General features: G+C 37.4%; 3 protein-coding genes across 3 annotated transcripts; all 3 read right to left on the bottom strand.

Moving 5' to 3' along the window:
- Positions 1 to 758: 758 nt before the first annotated feature.
- LOC113308265 (probable aspartyl protease At4g16563) lies at positions 759 to 2827 on the bottom strand. The gene has a single exon (XM_026556750.1). It carries the CDS (start codon positions 2710 to 2712, stop codon positions 1102 to 1104), a length of 1611 nt encoding a protein of 536 aa, XP_026412535.1. The 5' UTR covers positions 2713 to 2827; the 3' UTR covers positions 759 to 1101.
- Positions 2828 to 3860: 1033 nt separating this feature from the next.
- LOC113312877 lies at positions 3861 to 8985 on the bottom strand. The gene is made up of 2 exons (XM_026561610.1): positions 7924 to 8985; positions 3861 to 4088 (listed from the first exon to the last, which is right to left on the bottom strand). Exons 1-2 carry the CDS (start codon positions 8983 to 8985, stop codon positions 4059 to 4061), a joined length of 1092 nt encoding a protein of 363 aa, XP_026417395.1. The 3' UTR covers positions 3861 to 4058.
- A 9061-nt stretch (positions 8986 to 18046) lies between these two features.
- On the bottom strand, positions 18047 to 22207 carry LOC113307597 (DNA polymerase delta small subunit-like). The gene is made up of 14 exons (XM_026556048.1): positions 22030 to 22207; positions 21795 to 21924; positions 21550 to 21656; positions 21317 to 21443; positions 20884 to 20991; positions 20250 to 20365; positions 20084 to 20167; positions 19683 to 19751; positions 19532 to 19603; positions 19337 to 19428; positions 19132 to 19259; positions 18927 to 19028; positions 18746 to 18813; positions 18047 to 18385 (listed from the first exon to the last, which is right to left on the bottom strand). The coding sequence occupies exons 1-14, from the start codon at positions 22090 to 22092 to the stop codon at positions 18326 to 18328; spliced, it is 1326 nt and encodes a 441-aa protein (XP_026411833.1). The 5' UTR covers positions 22093 to 22207; the 3' UTR covers positions 18047 to 18325.
- Positions 22208 to 23752: the final 1545 nt, after the last annotated feature.

The following is a 23752-nucleotide window of genomic DNA, read 5'->3' as shown; positions in this document are numbered from 1 at the left end:
TGTGCGGATGGTGTGCACAGTTGGCATGAGGGGAGATGATGCCAGCCGATACTAAGTGTTTTTTCGTGGAACGTAGTAAAAAAAAAGGTACCCAGTGAGACTTTCACGGCGTATTTAGGATGGTTGTCGCATCCGCGAAACTGAGTAAATTTCACGTAAACATATTGAATGACTCAATAAATATGCTAGTGGGGATACTGGTGCTTACAGATCCGCTTCCTTACAGAGTGACGTCACGTCAAACCAGGATTTTACGATTTTAACCCTAAGCTAAAAACCACCATCAACACCGACATAAATTCATGCAACAAATGTTGATGTGTTAATAGACCTCTTAAAAAGGAACGACGTATGTTAGCCTTGAAAAATGATAGGATCTTTGAATCCTAGTATCTCAACTAATTGTAGATTTACTATATGATTTGAATGAGTTACTTTTAATCTAAATCATGCCATTTAAGCTTGTTCTGCTACTCAGAAAAACTGTCTGAAACAGTTAGGATTTTACGTCGGTTTTCATTTTACAACTATATTATCATGTGGTTTGCTTGTGAGTGTGTTTTTCGTTTGAAATTCTTATAATTTTTGGAAATATTCTGGTCAGTCCTGTAACCGTTCCCAATTTTAAATCGGACGATTATTATCATGGAAGATTCACTTCTTTTTCGGAAAAAGACGATTTTTGATTTAGTGTCCGAGTTTTGTTTTCTTATTCCTGTTTTCCTTTTGAACTTACATCCCATCACAGAATTGAAATGTATCAATCACTATTTATTCGCAAAAATAATACAACTTTCGAAACTTCAAAAAAAATCTCTAAAATTTACAGTACCACAACCAAACCGATTTTGATTGATATTAACACGTTTTCTTTACAACTTTGAAGTGCCATACTTCATTATTTGTCTCGACTCTTAACATATTCTCTATATTCAGTCCCTAGTCCATACTCGATACTTACAAGTTACATCATATGTCGACAGCACACAGTAGTCCACTAGAGTTCCCCCCTCGTACGGCCCATAATTTTTAATACCCACACGTGTACACAAGTCAACCTTACGCATGTAAAACTGTTGCACAAGAACCCAATCTATCCAGCTAAGAGTTTAGATTGTCCCATAAAGATGAGCATTTCTTCTTGGCAAATCCAATTTTCCTTTGTCCCAAATCATAAACCACTTCAAACCCTTGTTGCTGGTAATTACCTAAAGCAGCTGCTGGACCACTTGATTCCCCTTCCTCTTCTTCACCCGCATTACCCAACATCAGACAACCAACCTTCTCCCCCTTCTTCTTCTTCTTCTTCTTCTTCCCCTCTTCATCATCGTCACCGCTGAATTCAAAAAAGTAATTCGCCTGTGGTAAACTAATACTTACTTTCCCGGTAAAATGTAAAACCATCTTTGGCACTCTCCAATTACCACGCTTATTATTCTTGTTGTTATAATAGAAACACGGTCTGAGTCCAGTCCGATCCTCGGTTTCGACGGCTCTTTTGTACATTTTTCCTACTCGGTTTCCAAACTCATTAGCTACGGCTTCGAAAACTACGGATGGCAACATCGTAAATGTGGTACCAGAATCCACCACAGTGCCGCCGTTACCTTTCGAGTTTACTCTCTTTAAACTCATTGGTGTGTCGATTTTGGTCGTACCAATTTGAATTGCTTCTAGCCCAACACAGTAGTAGTAAGGATGTTTCGGATTATCAAGCATGGGTGTGTAAATGAATTCACTCGGTACAACTCCACCATGATCACTGATCTTTTTTTCTTTCTGATCGTCGTATCGGCCGAGAATTAAAGGACTCGGTTTACGAATTCGGTCGAATTTGAAAGAATGAGAGATTAAACAGTAAGAGAACCGATTACCGAGTTCGGGTGAGAAAGTAGCGAGTTGAGCAGGTAATGATAGACTTCCACCACCAAAACCAGCGACACCAATTGGTTCAGCTAAAGCAGTATTAGCACAGCCAAATGTGAAATTCTTCAGATGAAGTGATTTTTGTTGTTGAGTTGTTGTTGAAGAAGAAGATATAGGTTCTAATGATAGATTATCACGATAAAGACGAGCGACAAAACTACCATCAGCATAAGCATAGTAAAAAGATGGACAAGCAAAAGATGAACACTCTGACATTTCTATTGATTCTAACGGGCAATTAGAGATGGCGCAGATATCAGATGATGGTAGAGACGAATGAACTGCAGAACAGAGTGGAGAATCACAAGGAATGAAATCAGCAGAGTTGTTATAATTGAGAGGTTTGATATAAGGAACTTTAGGATCGTATTTGCCTTCGCACATAATACAATCAAACGGAGCACAAGGAAACCAGACAAGGTCACTGCCAGTATCCATGTACAGAGAAATCTGTTGAGTTGGTTTAGAACCTAGAGATAAAGAGAGCGTATAATCACTTCCTGGAGATAAAGGAAGTGAAATTTGTCGCTGTCGATGACTATGGTGGCGGTGGTGGTTGTGACGGTGGCGATGATGATGATTGAACCTTGTGGTGGAACGAACAGAGGTTGATTTTAGGAGATGGTGTGTGTTATTGAACCCAGTTGTTGAAAGAGAGTGTGTAAGCGGGAAAACCATTTGAGACGACGATGATGAAAGAACAAAAGTGAAGTTCAGAGTAAGTGATAGTATCCCTAGTACAGTAAACAAGATACATGATGACAGTACTACAGAAGAAGTTGCCATGACAACCAAAGTAGAAAATTTTATGTTTAGAAAACAGAGGTTTTGGGTTTTCCTTTCGATGAAAAAGAAACAAAAACACAGAAGAACGTTTAAATTGATGGATGAAGGGGGTGGGTGGGTGGGAGATGATTAGGAGGAATCTGCTTGTGGTTGAGCTTTTTGATGAATTGAGTCTAGTCGATGAAAAAGAAGAAAGAACAAAAACTGCTTTATATCGACAGAAGTTTTGGATGGATGCTGGCTAGTAAGGCCTGATTCAATTGGCGTTACACTTTGCCCATATTTAAAAATCTTTCAGTCCTTAAATGGAAGGATTGTGAGTTTAAATTAAAACGATTGGTTTAAGAGTTAAGAGGACTCATACTGGCTGGGAGCCTAGGACTCACTGACCTACCTCTACGACTGCTAACTAGGGAAGCGAGATAATTAATTAGCTGCTTTCCTCTTAAATGAAGGGAACCTAATTAAAGAGCTGCTCCATAATTATTGTGGTCGATAAAAGAGACTTGTTTAATTAGCGCAGGGGTATCTTCACCATAAAAAAGAATTACTAAAATAATGCATGGTTTTACTTGATTTTGGATTCGAGCTTGGACTTGGGGTCCTGGGGACACAAGTCGCACAACTACTGTTCGGTGAAGCCGTAGTAGTTGGACTCTGCGGGCGCATTTTATGAGTGGTTGTTCCACTGTTATCCAGAAAATTCGAATCAAACTTGTGTTTAATCATGATTAATCATACTTTCCGGGTTCGTCAGCAGCTGCTGCATATAAAAATCAAAATTTACCCTACCAACAGTTTTAAAGCACAAATATGATTCGTTCGAGAGGTCTTTCTAGTTTGTACTACTGAGAGGATAAGAAATCTAGCTGTAATATCACAATTAACAAATAGCTAATTAATTAACTCACGAGTGTTACTGAAGGGGTATCTGATAGGGAATTTCAAGAACAATTTTTTTTTTAACCAAGGAAAGAACTTATATTAAACATGAGTAATTGATACATCACAATTTATGTAGGGAATTAACAAAGGAGGTGGATGAAACCACCAATCCCCACATAGATTATGTTTATAAGCTGCCTTCGCTATTGCATCTGCAGCTTTATTATCAGACCTATACACAAAACTACAAGACCAATCAGGATTAATATTACATATGTTTACACATTTTCGCAGAAGAGGCATACTCTGCCAGTGACAAAGAGAAGATTGTTGTTGAAGAAAAGAACAAATTCCCAGATTATCAGATTCAAAAATCACATGAGACCAACCATTTGAATCTGCCAGTTGCATAGCCTCCAACATTGCCCATGCTTCGGCCTGTTGAGCATTACTAGCTCTTCTCAAGGCTCCCCTTCCCGTGACATATGCCCCTGTAGAGTTCTGAATTATAATTTCAATACCAGCTAACAAAGAACTAGAATTATAAGAAGCATCGATATTAATTTTTAGGTACTGCAAAGGAGGAGGTTCCCATTTATGATGTAAAAGCTTATTATGAACATCAGGATGATTGTAGTTAGCAGGAGTGTTTCCTAGATGATGCTGGAGAATGTATGAAGTGACCTGATGGACTATAGAGTTATGGTTGGGAGTGGTATTGTTAAAAACAACACTACATCGAAGCTTCCATATGAAATGCATGATGCACATAGCTAAGTGAACAATCTCAGGGGACTTCTGGATGTTGATGATGGAGTCTTTGAGTTGCCAAGTCTGAATCCAAGATAAGAGAGAAGAATGCTGCAAAATAAAGTGAAACTGATGAGGTAAAAAATACTGCCATATTGCCCTAGAGAAAGGGCAATGAAGTAATAGATGGTCCAGATCTTCCATTTGATTGTGGTTGCAAAGTACACAGTGTAAATCAACATTATGCACATGGGTGAAAATTCTTGCTTTGACTGGAACAGCATTGTGAATAGCTCTCCACAGGAAAATCTGAAACTTGTAAGGTACTTTCAACTTCCAAAAAGATAACCAAAAATGTTGAGATAAACCCATGGAGTTGTCTGTTAGGATATCTTTATCACACAACATCTTATAAGTTGAGGCAGTAGTAAAAATACCAGTGGTTGTAAAGGGCCAGATTAATTTATCCTCTTGATCTAACTGAATGGGAATGGTTAAAATGGAGTTTACTTGATCAGCTGTAAAGAGAAGGCGAAGAAGCGACACATTCCAGTGTTCAGTATCAGTATCTATAAGATCAGAAACCAACTGATAGTTAGAAGTATTCAAATCACCCCAGTCCTGTAAAGCAGAATTCAGAGAAGGAATCCAGTTAGAAGTCCAGATGTTGATATGAGCTCCATTACCAACTTGCCATTTAGCATTTTTCAACACAATCTCGAGCCCAATAGAGATACTTTGCCAAATTCAACTTGAATTTAAGTTAACCGGTGGAGGGAAGAAACGCAGGTCATGATGAGGAAAATGTTTACCTTTCAACAACTTCGCCCATAAAGCATCTTGGTTATGTAACAGTTGCCAAGCTAGTTTCGCAAGAAAAGCTAAGTTATAGTTGCATAAATTTTTAAGTCCTAAACCACCTAGCCTTTTAGGTAAACATACCTTTCTCCAAGAAATGTACTTTTGAGAACGTGGCTTGATGTAACTGTTCCACCAATAGCTTCTCTGAATTCTTTCCATTTGTTGAAGAGTTGCTTCAGGTAGTTTGAAAACCTGCATTTGATACATACCCATAGAGCTTAAAACAGAATTAACCTGAGTAGTTCTTCCTGCTTGATTCACAATTTTGCTCTGCCAGCCCTGCAATCTATTATTCATGTTATCAATAACACCCTGACAGTTCTTATGTCTGGATCTATGCAGCAAAAGAGGTATACCCAAGTATTTTTCGCCAAGTCCCATAACTTTCATACCAAGAATAGCAGTGATATTAGACTTATGAGCATTAGAAGTGTGCTTGCCAAACAATAAGGTTGATTTCTGCTTATTTATCACCTGACCTGAAGCTTGTCCAAATATATGAAGCAAGTGTTGAAGCTGTTGCATTTGAGTAGAATCGGCTTCAAGAAATAACAAACAATCATCCGCGAAGAACAGATGATTAATTAAAGGGCAGTGATGATTAATTATAATCCCTGAAAGACAACCAGAGTCCACATTAATCTGCAAAAGTCTAGAAAAAGCTTCCATGACAAAAAGAAATAAAAAAGGAGACAACGGGTCTCCTTGACGAATACCCCGAGTCGGAGAAAAAGTTGAAGAAGGACTGCCATTGATAAGAATGGAAATATTTGAAGTAGAAATACACTGCTCTATTAAACTAATCTAATCATTGTGAAAACCCAGTTGCCGAAAGATGGAAAGCAGAAATGACCATTCAACCTTGTCGAAAGCTTTCGACATGTCTAATTTCAAACCAACCAAAGCCTTCTTAATCTTTTTACGTTTCATACTAAACAAAATCTCATGAGAAATAATGATATTGTCATGGATATGTCTTCCTGCAACAAAGGCAGTTTGAGTAGGGGAGATAATATCAGGAAGAAGGGGTTTAAGACGGTTAGCTAAAATTTTAGAAATAATTTTATAGCTAACATTGCACAGACTTATGGGTCTGTAATCAGCAGGTGTTTTTGGGTTTGAAATTTTAGGGATTAAAACCTGATATGTATGATTGATGGCTTTGAGCATATGTTTATGAGTGAAAAAGTATTGAACCATGGAGATTACCTCAGTGCCAACAACATCCCAACAATGTTGATAAAATCCAGCTTGGAACCCATCATTACCCGGAGAATCCCAAGGCTTGATTTGAAATACCACATCCTTTATTTCTTGAGCATGAGGCACCTAGATAAGGCAATTGTTCTGTATTTCTGAAACACAAGGTTGAAAAAGATGCAGAATCTCGTTATTAATCTGAGGCTTAGAAGAAGTAGCAATATTCTTAAAATGGTTAGTAAATATAGCTTCAATATCACTTCTGCTATCAAACCAAATGCCCAAGGGACCCTGGATAGAATTGATAGTTGACCTTCTCTTATTGTAATTGACTATCGAGTGAAAATAAGAAGTGTTTCTATCTGCTTCAAGAACTTTATAACCTGCTTTTTGCATGAAGAACTCTTTTTGAATCAAAAGCCATTGCTGCAAGGAAGAGCTTAGATGCTTAACTTGAGGATGAGAAGAAGGCAAATTGCGGTCATAGCAAAATTGTAACTGCTTCTGAATATTTTGAAGGTTAATCTCGATGTTGCCAAAAGAAAGTCGTTTCCATATTTTCAGCTGAGTTCTGGTTAGTTTTAATTTACTAGAAAACTGAAACGAAGGAGACCCCGAAAATCGTTGCTGCCAGTTGCGTGCAATAGTATCAGTACAAGAATCCATTTTAAACCAACACTTGTAGAGTTTAAAAGGAGAATGTTTTGTAGCAGAAGGAACTGTATGTAGCAAAATCGGGCTGTGATCCGAAGCAACAGGTACTAAATGTTGAAGATGTGCATTTGTGTAGTGGTTGATCCAGCGATTATTCACTAAAGATCTATCTAGACGAGCAGAGACATGATCATCTCCACTACGATGATTTGACCAAGTTGTGTCAGCTCCTGAGTAACCTAAGTCAATGAGACCTAGTTGCTGAACAAAATTTCTAACATGTCTAGCATGATGAGGATGAGTGACACTTGAACTATGTGTTTCAGAGTCATGCATGGTGAAGTTTAAATCACCTAGAAGAACCCAAGGAAGATCAACAAACAAATGCATATTAATAATATATTGCCATTGGTTAGCATTTTCTGTATCATCATGAGCACCATACATGAAGGTTATCAAGAAATCCATATTATTATCACGAGTATGGACAATAACATGGATAGTTTTAGAGGTTGTATGCATGATTTCAATATCAATTCCATTTTTCCAGCCAAGAGAGATACCTCCAGAGAGACCCAAAGAGGGATGAAACCAGTAATGAGGATATTTAGTTTTAGAAAGATAAAATCTCATATTATTAGACTGAGCTTTGGTTTCACACAAGAAAAAAATATCTGGGTCATTGTTGGTCAAACAGAAATGAAGATAATCACGGGTATGAGGGTTACCTATACCTTGACAGTTCCAGGAAAGAATTTTCATGACGGTAATAACAGAGAAATTCAAAAAAAGACTGCAAGAAAACAACAAAAGAAAAAACAAAGCAAAAATGAATAAAGAAGGATAAGTTTTGACAATCACCTGTTGCCATGCATCAGTATGATTCTGTGCATTATAAGCAGAGGCTGCAGCAATGTCCCAAACATTATCTATGGCTGAAGCAGTGGTATCATCTTCAACAGAGACAGTATCATCCACTTGAGAAGTAACCACATTGTCATCCAAATCAGCATCAGGAATATGCGGCTCAGAAGTTATAACCAAAATAGGTGTACGACGATATCTTTTCTTAACACCACTAGTACTAGCACCGTCACTAGTCATAGTATAAGATGGTCTCAAAGAAGAAGAGGGCTGAGCTTGATTGTGATATGAAGAGGAAGCACCAGAACCTGAATCAGTGGCCGAGAAGATTGAAAGGCGCATACCATCAAAGTGTCTAGGATGTTGTTCAATAGGTTGTCGTAGTCTATCACGTCTCTGAGATCCATGTTGTAGAAAGAGTTGTGCTTCTTGCTCAGGATTCCTTTGAGGAGGAAAAATGGGCTCTACAAAACCAAAACCACGAACAATTTCTTCCATCTCATGACGGGTATGAGTCATATTAGCACAGTCAATCTCTTCATGATTAGGAACTTTACATTCAGGACGAAGACAATAAGGCTGTTTCTCATAAAAAAAACCAATCCACCTAGTTACACCAGCAGCATTAGTAGTAGTTATACCAGTAATAAGGGGAGTGTTAACATTAATGAGAACAAGAGCTCTATACTTAGAGGATGTAGGAGGGTTCACACCATCTGGTTCTATAACTCTAACTTCCCCGACAATATTACCAAACATTCGAAGAATATCAGCATAGGTGAATTCAGGTAAAAGATATTTATACTCTAACCAAAAAGGAGAAACCGAAAAATCCAGTAGATGATAATCCATAGTGGGATTCCAATCCTTTAAAACAATCAAATGACCATCAAGGTTCCAAGCTCCACCAAATAAAATTGCATCTTTATCTTCTGAAATTTTAAACTTGATGACAAAAATATTTGGTTCTAAACCACGCACCTGGACAAACCATTGATTGTGTCTTCGAAGAGGAGGCCAAATAAATTTAGCTGCACGTTCAGCATCCTGCCAAGACATAACCCCCGGAGCATAAAGCTTACCAGCAAGACTAAACTGTCAATCCCTAATTCCAGCTAAGATAGCAGTGTTAGAATGCATAATCACTCTTCTTCTAATAGGCTCTTCACTAATAGAAACACTTTCCATTTGGTGAGCAATATTATTCAAAAAAGGACGAGCCATGAAAATAAAGAGAAAGAAGATGATAACAAAACAAAAGAGGGTACGAAGAAAGAAGAAGGTTGTGAGGTGGGTTTTATAAACAAAACATGAAGGAGGTGGCAAGAGGTAAAAGGGATAAGTATGGGTTAAAGGTTTAAGAAATTGGAAGAACAGATAAAAAGTTGTAGGAATCAAAGCTTCTAAAAAAATTAAGATAACATCAGAAGCGGAGGTCGATAAAGGTAGCAGCTTGTTAAGACCAAAAAAATGATTCCCAAACAGATAACGATGGATCGACAAGATAAAGATGAATAAGGTACACACCACTGTTAGATAAGGCCAACTTTTGAAGATGCCAACTTTGATACTGCCAACCATTGAGAAACCTAGATAATTGATGGGACAATACTGCAACACCATGCGTGGCAACAGATAAAGGAGAAGATTAATCTGCCATTAAAGGGAAAAACAGATCAATTAGAACCAGAGATCGACACGAAGAAAGGGAGAAAAAGAAAAATAAAAACTAGGATATCAAAAACAGAGAGAATTTTACAATAAATTCAAAAACCAAAACGAGTTATCATACAGAAAGATTCAGACAAGAATTAAAAACTGATGATTGAACAAATTAAAAACAGATCATATCAAAATAATTGAGAACGGATTTGGATTGACTAATTTTGACTAGGTGTTTCCACAGCATCAGATTAGATTTGAATTCAGAACAATTTACTAGAAGGAAACAGGAATGAAACGGGATAATAGCGGCAGAATCAGTTTATTCGGGGATGACCGTAAATAAAGGAAAAACACATGGACAATATCGTAAAACAAGGTGAAAACTACAAAGACTAGATGTACACGTTTGTTAATATCGACTGCAAAATGAGTGCCAATTGTAAATGTATCAGATACAAGTGGCGATAGAAGGAACGGCTCATAGACTGTTTGTTTTGTATCCTTCCGAGCCAAAGTGGCAGACTGCCAGTAAGATGTGTGGTCCCTACTGGCTACTGTTATTTTAATTGCATGCCACGAATATTTTTCGAAGAAGGATTTCTCGTGAACCACCCGATTTGTTATAAGCATAAACCCTACTAAACCGCGTTCAGGGAATCAGGGTTTTTCCTTTTGGATTGTTACGGAGCCATGCTGTCCGAAAGTGAGTGCTTACAAACTCCCAAACCGCATGGGGGGGAGATTTGAAATCTAAATGTTTCAAATATCATATCTCTGTGCATGGCGCACCAAAGTAACGGAGAGCATGGGCTGATGGTCATGATGGCATGAAATAAGGTAGGAAAGACTAGAAATTATCAAAGCAATATCTTGTTTTCACATAAATTGAAAGAAAAAAATGGAAATGGAAATCCTTTTGTGACATTTGTAACGGAGAAAGCTTAGGTATTTGGATTGGAATTTTTATTTTGTTTTTGTTAGGAGAAAAACAAAATAAACCAGTTAAGAGGAGTGATTCTCAGACAAGAGAGTCGCAAGACACGAAGACGAGTTAACTAGCCACCAACAATAGTGAGCTAAATTGTTCATAACAGAGCTGATCTTTTGTGAGACAAAGTTGAACTTAGCTCTAGGAATTTTCTCCAATAATTCTCTGATTTGCAAAATCTGTATTTTAATTCTTCAAGGGACTACGGAATTCACCTAATTAAGAATGCTAACAAACCTGTGCATCCCTTTTAATGATGAAATAGTTGAATTCTTTTTTTTTTCAATTCCAGTTGCAACGCTAACACGAAGTCCCTGGCTTCAGCTATGATTGGTAATTGAAAGTTTAACATTTCAGCACCAGATCCCTCGAAAAAAACTAAATGAAGATTCCTAACCCATACTAAGATCAAAAGCTCTGTATACATTAATTTGATAACTTATTCCTTGTTGAAATCTAGTATCTAAGTTAATATTTGAGTTCTCAACAATGAAATTATTTTCAGATACCTGCTTATAGAAATTATACCAACAAGAAACAATCTTAGTAATTGTACCCACTTCGAGATTTGTCTCAACATCATTTATTGCTTTTCAAATTGCCCAAATAAATAGGCCCCTAATTTGAAAGAATTGATATCATTCTCCTTTGCCAGCCGACTATTAATAAATCTTTTGATTAGAATAACCTTTTACTTTGAGCTCAAGTAAACTTGATCCCTTAGTTAGAACATTCTAGCAATAAAGTTCTTTCCTTGCATAAAAATCATAAAAATGGAAACCAAGTACTTCCGGAATAAAAGCACTTCTACTCAATTAGAAAAAGAATTAACTTACTTACAATAACATGGTACCAAATAATGGATACCATTTAAGCGTGCGAGAAAATATATATTATTATTCCGGAGATATAAGTAATGCACAATCCTTTGTTATTTTTAAAATTAAATCCATCAAAAAATTGTAACAATAATAAATTAGATATACAACACGACATTAATAGAACCTTTTTACAAATCAATTGAAGCCACAAGATGCCTCTACATGAAGATTTTGTGATACTTCTTGAGCTTATGGAGAAGAAGTAACCACGGTTCTCGAGCTTAGTACTTGTATCCCAGTATATAGTGGTGATGTTTAACACAAACAAAATTCTCCATACATCAATACTTGGTCAATTGAAGATCGTATAATATTTCTTCCCCCGGCCTCATAACCCTATCATGCCTGTTCTTTGTTCTTAATTTAATACTCTTTCTATCCCTACAACAATTAAAATCGTAGTTCATTCATAAACGACTATTTGATCGTATATTCAACAATTAAAAATTCAGGTAAAACACAGATCAAGCCTGGATGAAACTGAAATTTTCTGAAAGATATGTTTTTTGTGCAGGATGAAACCAGTTTCATCTATTGGTAACACAAGATGAAACCAGGATCATTCATTGGCAACACATGATGAAACCAATTACATCCAGTAATAGCATTGGGTGTACAAAGGTTTCATCAATTGACAACACATGATAAAATCGGTCTCATCCAGTGGCAACACATGATGAAACCAGATAAACGCATCAGAATGTACACTAGGATGAAAAATTTAGAACTACATTATTTTCTAAAGCGGGTTTAACAAAAATTCAGAACTGAACTGATGCTTAGAATTGAGTTAATCACATAAAACTAAAATTGTAAGGCAACATGCCAACAATGTCTTTCGAGTTCAACAAATCACATACCAAATTAAATAGCATGTCATAAGAGTATGTAGGTAATAACATGATTATGTAGAGGTTTAATCTAGTGGTAACACATGATGAAACCAGTTTCATCCTGCCCAAAAATTTGATTTTGTTTAGAATACACAGGACGAAACCGTTTTCTGCAGCATAACCAGCATTAAGTTCATTACAACCAATTAATTTGAACATAGGTTCAGCAAATAATGTTAACTTAAAATCACCTAGTACCGCAGACACATCACTCACACCAATTTGTACAAAAATACATACAAAATCACTTAGTTACACTTAGTTACATGAAAACAAAAATCAACAAAATTCAACAATCAATCCATTATGTTATGAAATTAAAACAAAAATATAAAATTAGGGTTTCTAAACATACGAGTTTTAATAGATTCAAGATTCATTTTGTGAAATTGGTTGATCCAAACCGTAATTAGGCATTTTACATATCTCTTTTAATGATGGGGGAGTTATTGTTGGTGTTTTGTGGTAGTTACTGTTAATGTGGTTGATTGTGGAGAAAATTAGTGTTGATATCGTTGATGGAGGAGCAAGTGTAGAAAGATGATGATGGTGGTAACTGTTTTGATGGTGGAGAAAGATGATGGTGGACAGGGGCGGAGGCAACGTGTTGCAAGGGGGTGCGATTGCACCCCTTGATTTTCAAAAACGATATGAAGTTTAGTATTTTTCAAGCCAAAAAGAAGAAAAAAAAACTTTGCATCCCCTAAAATCTCAGTACTTGCACACCCTAAGCTAAAAAAAAACCCAGACCAATAGAAAAAAGTCCACTTTGACCGTCTCCCTCAATCGTTCATCCACAGGAGGCTTGTATTCGCAAAAGCAAAACAAAAGCATAACTCTCATTAGTCTGAACTTGGTACATTGTTCTCTTAAAGAAAAATTTTCTTTGTTGTGTATTTTTTCTTGCGCCCCCTGTCTTAAATTCCTGCCTCCGCCCCTAATAGTGGAGACGGTGGAGAACGAGAACTGGTGATAGTTATTTTGGATTTGGTTTTAATTTGTTGATTTTGGTGATAACGGAAAAAACGAAAAGAAATATTAGGAAGGGAAAATTAGGCGCAGGCCCAAAAAAAATGATATTCTCATTGTCAGGCTCACAATTAATTTTTAGTTTCATGACACCCATAATTATATGAAATTATTAAAAATGTCTGCATGACGGATTATGCATCCGCATGACAGGTTATGCATCAGGGGTATAATTAGCAACACAACTTGGATATAACATATCTAAAAATTCGCGCCTTGGAATTTTACAAATTTTATATCGTTGGAAATCTTTTTAAGAGAGCTACGCAACGAGTACAAACAAGAATATCAATTTTTTGTTTTTCACGAAAAAATCGGAGGTGATCATCATTTTAGGCAAAATTTTCGAAAACTTGATACATAACCATTATGCAGCCACCAAAAAAGGTGCATAACACATTCTGCTGACGCATAACGAATTATGCAACCATTTTCTCCACTGCATAACAAATTATGCATTTGGATAACAAAGTTGTGCATCTATAACAAGTTATGTAACCATTGTTTTGGTTGATTTTAGTGCGTACATAAAAAAATTGATGCATAATGCTGTATGCATCCATATTTACGGATGCATATCAGGTTATGCGTCTATTTTCTCGATGCATAAAAGATTGTGCAACAATTTTCTCGATGCATTATGAAGTCATATTTTCGGATGCATAACAGGTTATGCATCAATTTTCACGACTTCATAACATGTTATGTAGATATTATTGTAGGTGCATGACAAGTTATGCAGCCTTATTTTCTGTTGGTTTCAATACTAAGAAAAAAGTAGTTGCATAACGTGTTATGCAATCGTTTTCTGGACTGCATAACAAGTTATGCAAAAAAAACAACAACTGCAGAACGTGTTATGCAACCAATTTCGAGAATGCATAACAGTTTATGCAATAAATTTTGTAGATGCATAACCTGTTATGCATCACTATTCACACCTCCATTTTCTTTTAAATGCACGTCACACGCACACCAAACCCATTTGCACTTCCATCTCCTTTTCCTTGCCACTGCAGCATCCTTTTAGCTCCATTTTCTTTTAAATGCATAACCCATTGAAACCAACATCAACACCACCATTGACTAATTTCTGAAGAAGTCATTTTATCGAACAACTGGTGTGTGTCTGGCAATCTGATGATGGTTAGCTCTTGATTGTATGTGGTCTCCTGCCAATTATCTCCTTCCCTGCAATTCAAACATAACCCCTGAACCATGGCAGATACAGGTTCACAAACTCTGAGACATTTATCACAAAACCAACAAGCAGTAATCAGTGAGGAACTTTCATTCTCTTCTGGTTTTAGGATCCGAGCACCAACCAAATGGTTTCCACTCTTCATAAACTGCCCATACTTCACCTGCTTGTGGATAATGTTCAAAGAATTCTTTTGGGGTAACGATATTCCTGCGTTTAGTAGTATCCGAGCTCACTTGGCCAGAAACTTTTCCTAAGAGTTTATCGACTGATTGTGTCTCAGCTATAAATTCACAATCATCACCACGCAAACTGACACCACCACTCTGAAAATCAATCTCTCCTGCCAACTTCTCTTCGTCATTCTTTGCGGGTAGATTGCCTACGTTCTGTCTTGATGACACATCCAATTCCAAATTATTTGAAGACGTGGTGCAACCTTTTAATGTTCCATCAGCCTGACTAATTTCTGAAGAAGTCATTTTATCGAACAACTGGTGTGTGTCTGGCAATCTGATGATGGTTGGCTGTTGATTGTATGTGGTCTCCTGCCAATTATCTCCTTCCCTGCAATTCAAACATAACCCCTGAACCATGGCAGATACAGGTTCACAAACTCTGAGACATTCATCACAAAACCAACAAGCCATTGTCCAACTGATTTCACGGAATGAACCTGTACAACACCAACTCAGGATTCGATTGAGAGTCCGAAATTAGTAGAACCCATTCATGCTAACCCAGTAACAGACTCGAATCTCTTATATCTCTCAGTTTATCATCCATTTCATATCAATGGCAACATACCAGTTGTCTTTTGTGTATTCTCGGGTTCTAACTAAACCCAAAAACCTTGTCCATCCTCGTAAATCTGGCAGAAACTTTAGAAAAACAAATTCTTAGACAATCTATCTATTTTCCTATACCATCTACATCGGGATTACTGTTGGGAGGAAGAAGAAAAGGAATCGAAGAAGAAGAAAGATAGTTTGTCGGGAGTAGTAGAAGAAAAAAACAGATGGGAACATAATTTTATAAATTCTGGGTTTGTGAGAAATTTTCTCACAAAAAATGGGTGCGCGCCTGAAGTTTTTTGGGCGTGAGTTTCACAGTGGAGAAAAACTGAAAAATGGGTCTTTCTGTAGTTTTAAGAACCATAATAAAAAGGGACATTTTAGTCGGTTTTGATTTTAACTAGTTTCCATCCATTTTGCCTATGTAGACAATTAACCTGTCCATTGCAACCAGATTTTATGAATTTTTGGACATTTGACCCATTTTCTCTAACATATGTGGGATTTTAAATTATAGATTTGATAAGCAAATTCCGAGATTTGGACATTTGCCCAACCAGTTCCATTTGGCCATGGTATGGTCATAATCGTCAAACTTGCCCATCCGATAACTCGATTAAAATTGCCCTAATATGGGATTATATCAGCACACGGGTTACCATAATTTAGAGTATGTCCCCAAATCTCCCTTATTCACATAATAATCATTAATTACAAGGGTACGAATCACATGTTCGTGTTAGAGCTTGATTGATTGAACGTATAACCCTCATTTCGTTTTGCACCACCTTTCATGAAGGATGAAAGAAATCCAAGTCAAATGCTATCCCATTTATTGTATTGTGTTGACCACAACCATTACATATACTGTTACATTGCACACACATGTGGTGTTTGATTTTGATCGTTCAAATGAAAATATCAAGGAAGTAGGGTGGCGGTGGAATAGAGGGTTCACTAAGACCTACCTGAACTCTATATGATTAAAGAATGGTTCGGCTTGGTACTGCTAGGTGCTAACCCCTGTACCAGACTTGCAGAAAGAAAACAGTTTGAAGTAGAATTCACCAAGGTTAACAATTCAAAAAGATACATAGTGTTGCGGCAGTTAAATTGTGGTAAAACTGCAAACAGCTGCATTTGTTATTACTGCTTGTCACCCTCATATGATCTGAGGATAAGTAAATGACATCTGCATGAGGACTTTAACAGTTGTGCTAGTCTGTAAAGCTTTATCATCATCATGTATAGCAATGTTAAAACGGCTTTGCTACATACACAACGAAGTGTATGCACCGAGAGGATCCAACGGCAAAAAGATCACCCTCTCTACATTGGGATAAGTGAGAGGCATGAGTGGATCCCACCCCTCTCACACGGTGCATACACTTGGTTGCGTATAAATCATTTTCGATAAACCCTGTACTGTTAAGACAGTTTTTGCCTGATTCTCATCGATAAATACAATACAGCTTTTATCAAAAAAAAATCATTTTCGATGTTAAAATATGTCTCGAACATTTTTCATTTATGAGCCACGAAGATGCTGATTTGGCGATGACAGACAAGCATGATGGGATTTACTATTTAGATAAAAAGTTGAATAGACATTTGAGGACTTGTGACGGAAGAACGATGGGAGATGGGCTGATTCTACCGGTACTAGACAATACTACTTTAATACTGATGCAAAACTGAGTCATGTGAATATCTGGTTCATTAATCAGTTCTAAATGTAAACAACCAAAAGCATTTAGTATGTTGTAAGCATTTTAAGATGAATTAGAGCTATTGCATATCTGTATATTCGGTATTGCTCACTCCCAGGGTTTGGGCATACCTCTGTATTGCTTCGGCCAGTCATAGGCTACTTCGAGTTCGATTTTGTGCACTTTCCGACGAGTGTTCACTTAATAACTTAATTTCGTCATTTGATCTAATGACAAATTAGCACTCTCTTAATAACTTAATAACTTACTGTTTAATTAGCTAAACAAGAATGTCAAATTAGCACTCTCTTTAAAAATAATGTACACAATATTGGATTGAATTCAATTTGAATGCAGCAGGCTGGGACAAAAAAAGAAGATTGAATTGCCAGTAGATTTCGAAAGCAAACAAACCAACCATGGAATGGTAGGGCAACAGTCTAGCAACGAAATGATTATAATCAGATGGTACAAGGCTGCATGCTCTTCAGGATTCAGATTTTAATGGGAGGAACATCTTCAGTGTGTTATGATGCATGTAAAAGCTAAGAAGAGAGGCCTACAATACGCAGCTAAACCTAACAGTCAACAAAGCTCTCTTTCCACGTAACCACACCAACCGTTACCGACCTGCAGGGGATGTTTGCCATTCGTATCTAAATCCACACCGACCACACCTTCCCGTGTTGGCAAGTGTATGTTGCACTTCTATCAAAAAGTCGATTTCCATGCATCGTTAAGCTAGTGTTTAGATATCTGATTTACCACAAATGAAGTTGTAACTGCTTCTCTGCCTTCGTGTGTTGGAAAGCAAGAAGATTTTTTGTGATAGAAAAAGACTTCTTACTTCAGATGCTGGTTTTACAGGGTGCCCAAGGGCGTAACCACGGCCTGGCTTGACAGGGTCCAGCACTAACCCAGTATAGATCAAGCCTAACCCATTTCATTTAACTCATTTCAAAACAGATATCTAGTACTTTCCTATGCACAAGTTCCACCGGGAAAAAGAAAAAGTGAGTCTAACATGCCTCTGGAAATTTGAACTTACAAATTAAACATCTGAAAAAACAAATAATTAAACTCAGAACCGCAGAGTTGACTAGAGAGATTGACATGTAAAATTTCCACAATAAACCAAGAAACACGGACTGACAATGAACAAAAGTTGTCACTTAAGTGTGCCTTCTTATAAGTCAGATGACGACAGATACGAAGTGCTGTAGGTTTAAGTGTGCCTTCTTATAAGTCCAAATCTGTTGAAAGACTGAGAGTATGGGTTTCAAGATTCTTCAAGTTCAGCTGCAAAAAGTAGATAAGATGTACCTTAACCAAATGTAAAAAAGAGTGAAAAACCAAGCACAAAGATGAAAGAAATTTGGCTGTGTTTTCTCATGGCTATCTAAATATAGTAGCACAAGACTGGAACAAGAAATAAATCCTAGTCCAATATAAAGACTTAATTTACCAAAAATTCTCGAGAATTTTTTTTATCTGGGGGTTGTCTACCAAAAAGATAACAACCTGGATACAGATGAGTCCTACATGGATCTAAGGTTGCTCTACAATCTATCCTATTTCATTGGCACACTGCCTGCACACAACAATTTTGAATTGTGGCAGCAAAACTAGTTTGTAAAATTTGATCTGAAAAATACTTACAACGACCGCGATTCCAGTTTCACAAAATTTAGGAATGCAGATGAGTCTGACTGACTGACCCTCAGATCCTGCATCCAACGAAAACTGATAAATTAAGTAAAAATAAAATATAATTAGTAATACTAAGAAGAAGAAAAAAAGCTAAATCCCCATTTAAAGTTAACATATGCTAGACAGGTACCTTTTAACAACTGAGTATCATATTTACTCTGGTTACCAACAAAATATACATGAGGACAATTCTCAATAAGGAAAGGATCTCTATCAGTGAACGGATAACAGCCTGAAAACAAAGAAAAAAGGAAGAACACAAGAACTATTCAGACTAGAGTTAGTGGAAAAGATTGTAACTTATGCTCTTAAAGAAGGTAGTGAGCAATCTTTACCTAGGGTGTTCGGTGCGGTTGGTGCTAGATGTCTCCACCTTAATGTCCGCTCCATAAAATCTAGTTTATCTTTTGCTTCTGAGTACTTCTCCAGATCATCTATGTTCTGACCTGATGTTCCAAGAAATCTGAAGGCCACAAGACACAGTATTGGTAATCTAATCGTCTTGAGAACTAGTGCCATGTCGACATCTATATATCTTACCTGATGTTGTCGAGGTCAAACCAATGAGGGTTTGTACACGAGATGAAAGTATTATAAGTTGATGCTCCAGGGAAAAGACATCGGTGCAAAGGCTGAAAGACAGAAAGTCGTGTTTAAATGAGACAAAAGTTTGAAGCATATTCTGCTTTTCATGAGTATACACTACTAAAACAAGGATTCAGGGGTATGGAAGACCTGCTGAGGCAAAGAAAAGTTTGCAGGATCACGGGGCCCTGGCATGATATCCAACGGTACAGCAGCTGCAAGCTGAAGAAAAAAAGTGATCAGGCTAGAACTGACTTACGTAATAACAGGATAACTATAAAAGGAGAAATAAGAAATGAACCTGAGTCAACAAGATATCAAGCTCCTTGATTGGTTCGGACAGCTTGGAGTGGTCCTTAGCAGCCAAAGTCTGTATAAATTGACAGAACCATTGCTCAAAATAAAAAACATATACATCCAAAATTAAGTCTAAGAATGCAATTAGTAGATAAACCAACTAGAACGCAATTAGCAAATCGGAAATGCTATTTGACTCCCTATTTTCCACCTCCCTATTCACCTCCCTACAATCTCAACCACACATCCAGATTTAGATTCATATTCAGGTACTGGTAGGGTTCACCATTCCCCAGATGTGGGGTTTAGATTGTAGGGAGGTGAATAGGGAGGTGGAAAAGAGGGAGCCAAATAGCACTGCCGATTAGTAAATACACCAACTATTTTTAATACTTCAAGAATTACCTGTCCTTTCACAAGTCCAAGTGGATACTCAACTGAATTGCCAGCAATAACCACTCGAACTATTTGGGATGACATATTCTGCTCCTGTTCACGCAATAAATTAGTTGCCAGCGGCAATAAGCAACACAAGGGGGGTAAAAGGAAGAAAAAATAATCATTTATGCACCTTCGCATCCCCTAAATGCCCCGTTATATGATCAACTAGAAGCTGGACACTGAGAGGATTGGACTTTTCATTTCCAATGCTTAGTCCTGACACTAAAACCACAAACTTGTCTTCTCCTGTGGTTGCATTAATAAATAAACAAATTAAAAGAATACTTGAGCATTGCTGAATTCAGAAGGGAACACGCCAAGAGGAGATGCATGAGAGACAGGTAGAGCCTTTTCTTACAGTCTATCCCAGCTTTGCCAACCTAATACTAAGAAGCAGCATGCCTAAAATGAATACAAACTTTTAAAGAACTAAAGAGGCCACATAATCAATTCACTTGATGGTTAAGAGCAGAGCGTCGCTGATAGTACAATAACACTAAGGAAACACATAAAAAATTCTAGACAACAAGATACTACCCTCACTCCGTAAATTAGGAGGAATACATCATCCATGATTTGAATTTATCAAATTTAAAAGGAAAGCGATTCCAGCTTAATGAGATACGAAATTTGGATGCAGAACACTAGTAAGAAATGATAGGAACCTTAGATACCAAACAAACATGCCTTGGTAGAAACCTTGCCCAATCATGAACTTTAGGAAATAAACAGTAAAAATAAAAAAGGACTTGACCAATGATTACCTGAATCAAGTGGCAACTCGATCTGGGGAGGCAGACCACGGTCTAGGATATCTATAACAGAAAATTCACCACTCGTGGTTTCCTTTCCATGAAGAGCCACCACAACTCCTGCAAAATAACATGTAATTGGATAAATAAACATACTTCCTCCAAATTGAAATCACGATAGGCGAAACACAATCACAGCCAAGACACCAAGAGAGGAGTTAGGGATGAAATATAGTGACGGTCTACAAATTTCCACTTTTTACCGCCATTAAGATTACATGAGAGAGCTTCAGAAAAAGTTGGTTGGCTTGCATCCGAAATACGTAAGCCACTGAATGATATCTCCCAACCATTCAAATTTGATGTCGGTGTATGGAATAAAGAAATGATGTGAATAACAGGTAATCCTAAAATAGATAGTTTAAGAGAGTATAACAGTACAGACCTGTAACATACTTAGAAGGTGCTAGAAAAGTCCCACCAAGTTTTACTCTTCCACTCTCATCTTCCAAAACAAGTTGGTCATCAGGATGCATAAAATTATGGGGTTTAACAACAGGAAATACAGATCTCTGCAGCAAACAAAAACAATTTCGAAAAAGAATGAAATAAAATTAAGCTTCTCCAGGCTTCATCAATGTGTGCATAATAGTATCACTTTATTAATGAACTTATTACCTCCTTAGAATATTCATCAAGAATACAAGGCTTTAGCTTCATATGTTTGTATAGAGTCCCAACAATTATACATTCTTTGCCTAATTCCAGATCCAAAACAGTACAAACTGCAAAACAAAGAACAACCCAAATCAATCGAACCACCAAATTACTATTTTCTAACAAAAATTCCTAACAAGCTGTACCTATACTACCTTCTGCAGAATCTTCAAAACCCTAAAATCCAGAAACAAATAAAACATTACCAGGTAATTGGGGTTTCCATTTCTCGACGAATGAGTAGAGAATGGCTCTCATTTTGTGAAGTCGAGCGAAATATATTTGACTGTACTGTTGACCAGTATACTTCTCCATCTTGATCTCAAACCTCTCATCCTTCAAAAGTTTGAACAGTAAAAAAACAATTAAAAACAAAAACTAATCTGGAAGTACAAAGAGGAAAATTAACATAGATTTGTGAATAAATTCATGACAAAATACCTGAGATTGATAGAGAGATTGTTTTCTCTGAAGACTGCTGGTGTCGACTTCCATGGATACCATGGCGGGAAACTCGAAATACTTTTTTCGCTTTGTAATCGGCAGAGAGTAGATAGATATTATTAGAAATGAAGTGGATCCCAATTTCCAGGAGGTAACGATTGTTAATAAATAATTGGCCAGAATGGAATCACATCAGGGGATGTAGCTCAAATGGTAGAGCGCTCGCTTTGCATGCGAGAGGCACGTGCTTCGATCCCCGCATCTCCATAAATATTTTTTTTTTCACCACATCTACATAAACACTTTTTCCTTTTATTTTCGAGTTCCCCCGCATCTCCATAAGCACTTTTTATTTTTCCTCCACATCTCCATAAACATTTTTTCCTTTTTTTTTCCGAGATTTCCCCCGCATCTCCATAAATACTTTTTTTTCCTCCGCATCTCCACATTTTCTTTTCGCCCGAAATTTTCTCTATCGTTGTAGATTAGGATTTATTTTTTTTTATCTTAATTTACTTGCTATAACATATTTGTGGGAATTAAGTGTTTGGGATAGCTAGTAATATTTGTGGGAATCAAGGAATGATGCGCGTATTCCCATTCCTTTGCGGCATGGGATTTCTGTTGCAAATCAATCTCAGCCGTTCCTCTTTGCCTGTCAAATTGAGTGGCTTAGATCACATCTTTATGGGACAGTGAGGTACAAACGTGTACACCGGCACGCCGTCTACACGCATGCCCGGTAGGTCCTGCCAAAAACGTCTCCCATGCTTGGATTCGACCAAGCTGAAGAGTGATGCTTGCGCACCTCTTCAAAACCCTAAAAATTCATTAACGGTCGCAGATGAGCGTCATATATCATCTCGTCCGTCTAACTCTACCAGCTTGGTTAGGTAGCCCAGGCTAGGAGTTAAATGGCCAATAAAGTGTCGTGGTGATCACCATCCGTCATTCTACCACATCATGTGATTGGTCAAGGGAGGGCTTGCCTACGCAGCCTCCAAACGATCACTTGAAGGTAGCTATGCATGCAACTGTTTTAAGACGCTTAATCCGCGGCTTACTCCGATAAGCTTTAAAACAGTGATGCTTCATGCATATTGAATATATTCGATGCATTACATGCATAGAATACACACGATATTTTGTAAATATCGATTTTCCAAATAACTTAGTTATTTAACCTAGCACCGTATGCTACCTTCCGTGGGTCCCACAATCGAGACATCAAGCATGTCACAAACTGGGGGATACATACTGGGGTATTGGTCTGGCGGTTTACAACGTGTAGCACGCAACGCGCCATCACAAGAACGTGTCAGGAAGACATGGACGGTTAGTGATGATGGGAGAAGTGGGCTTAGACCTGATCGTGTGACAATCACCAGCACGACCCCACTACTCCATCACTCCACTTCCTCCACTTCCTACGAGACGAGGGTTCTGCTTTATGACTTGTATAAATAGGTTCTTCTTCATATTTCCACAACAATACAAGACAAAAATCAAGTGTTGATACAACGTATCCCAACACCGGAACTGATAGCTTACATTCTGCAAGCCAGATCGGTATTCTGATACAAGTCACAAACAACCAACACCTTCACGATCTCAACACCTTCTTCGCTTCCCTCCCTAAGATAAACCCCATCTCCTTCACTTTGTGACCGAAGCAAGTCTGGAACGGTCATTTCTTGGTTTAGGCCAGAATTGTACAGAT

Source organism: Papaver somniferum, chromosome 9 (genome assembly GCF_003573695.1).
Source record: "Papaver somniferum cultivar HN1 chromosome 9, ASM357369v1, whole genome shotgun sequence".
Taxonomy (NCBI): Eukaryota; Viridiplantae; Streptophyta; class Magnoliopsida; order Ranunculales; family Papaveraceae; genus Papaver; species Papaver somniferum.
The sequence above is the reverse complement of the archived record's forward strand: the minus strand, read 5'-3'. Positions and strand labels throughout refer to the sequence as shown.

Excerpts from the sequence above, each read along its gene's own strand:
- LOC113308265 (XM_026556750.1), bottom strand. The coding sequence starts at position 2,712 with ATGGCAACTTCTTCTGTAGTACTGTCATCATGTATCTTGTTTACTGTA.
- LOC113312877 (XM_026561610.1), bottom strand. The coding sequence starts at position 8,985 with ATGTCTTGGCAGGATGCTGAACGTGCAGCTAAATTTATTTGGCCTCCT. Across the intron at positions 4,089-7,923 it reads ATACTGATGCATGGCAACAG|GGGCATATGTCACGGGAAGG; the intron begins GTGATTGTCAAA and ends AGAACTCTACAG.
- LOC113307597 (XM_026556048.1), bottom strand. The coding sequence starts at position 22,092 with ATGGTATCCATGGAAGTCGACACCAGCAGTCTTCAGAGAAAACAATCT. Across the intron at positions 20,366-20,883 it reads CGAGTTGCCACTTGATTCAG|GAGAAGACAAGTTTGTGGTT; the intron begins GTAATCATTGGT and ends ATGCAACCACAG. Across the intron at positions 19,260-19,336 it reads TTTGACCTCGACAACATCAG|ATTTCTTGGAACATCAGGTC; the intron begins GTAAGATATATA and ends TGTGGCCTTCAG.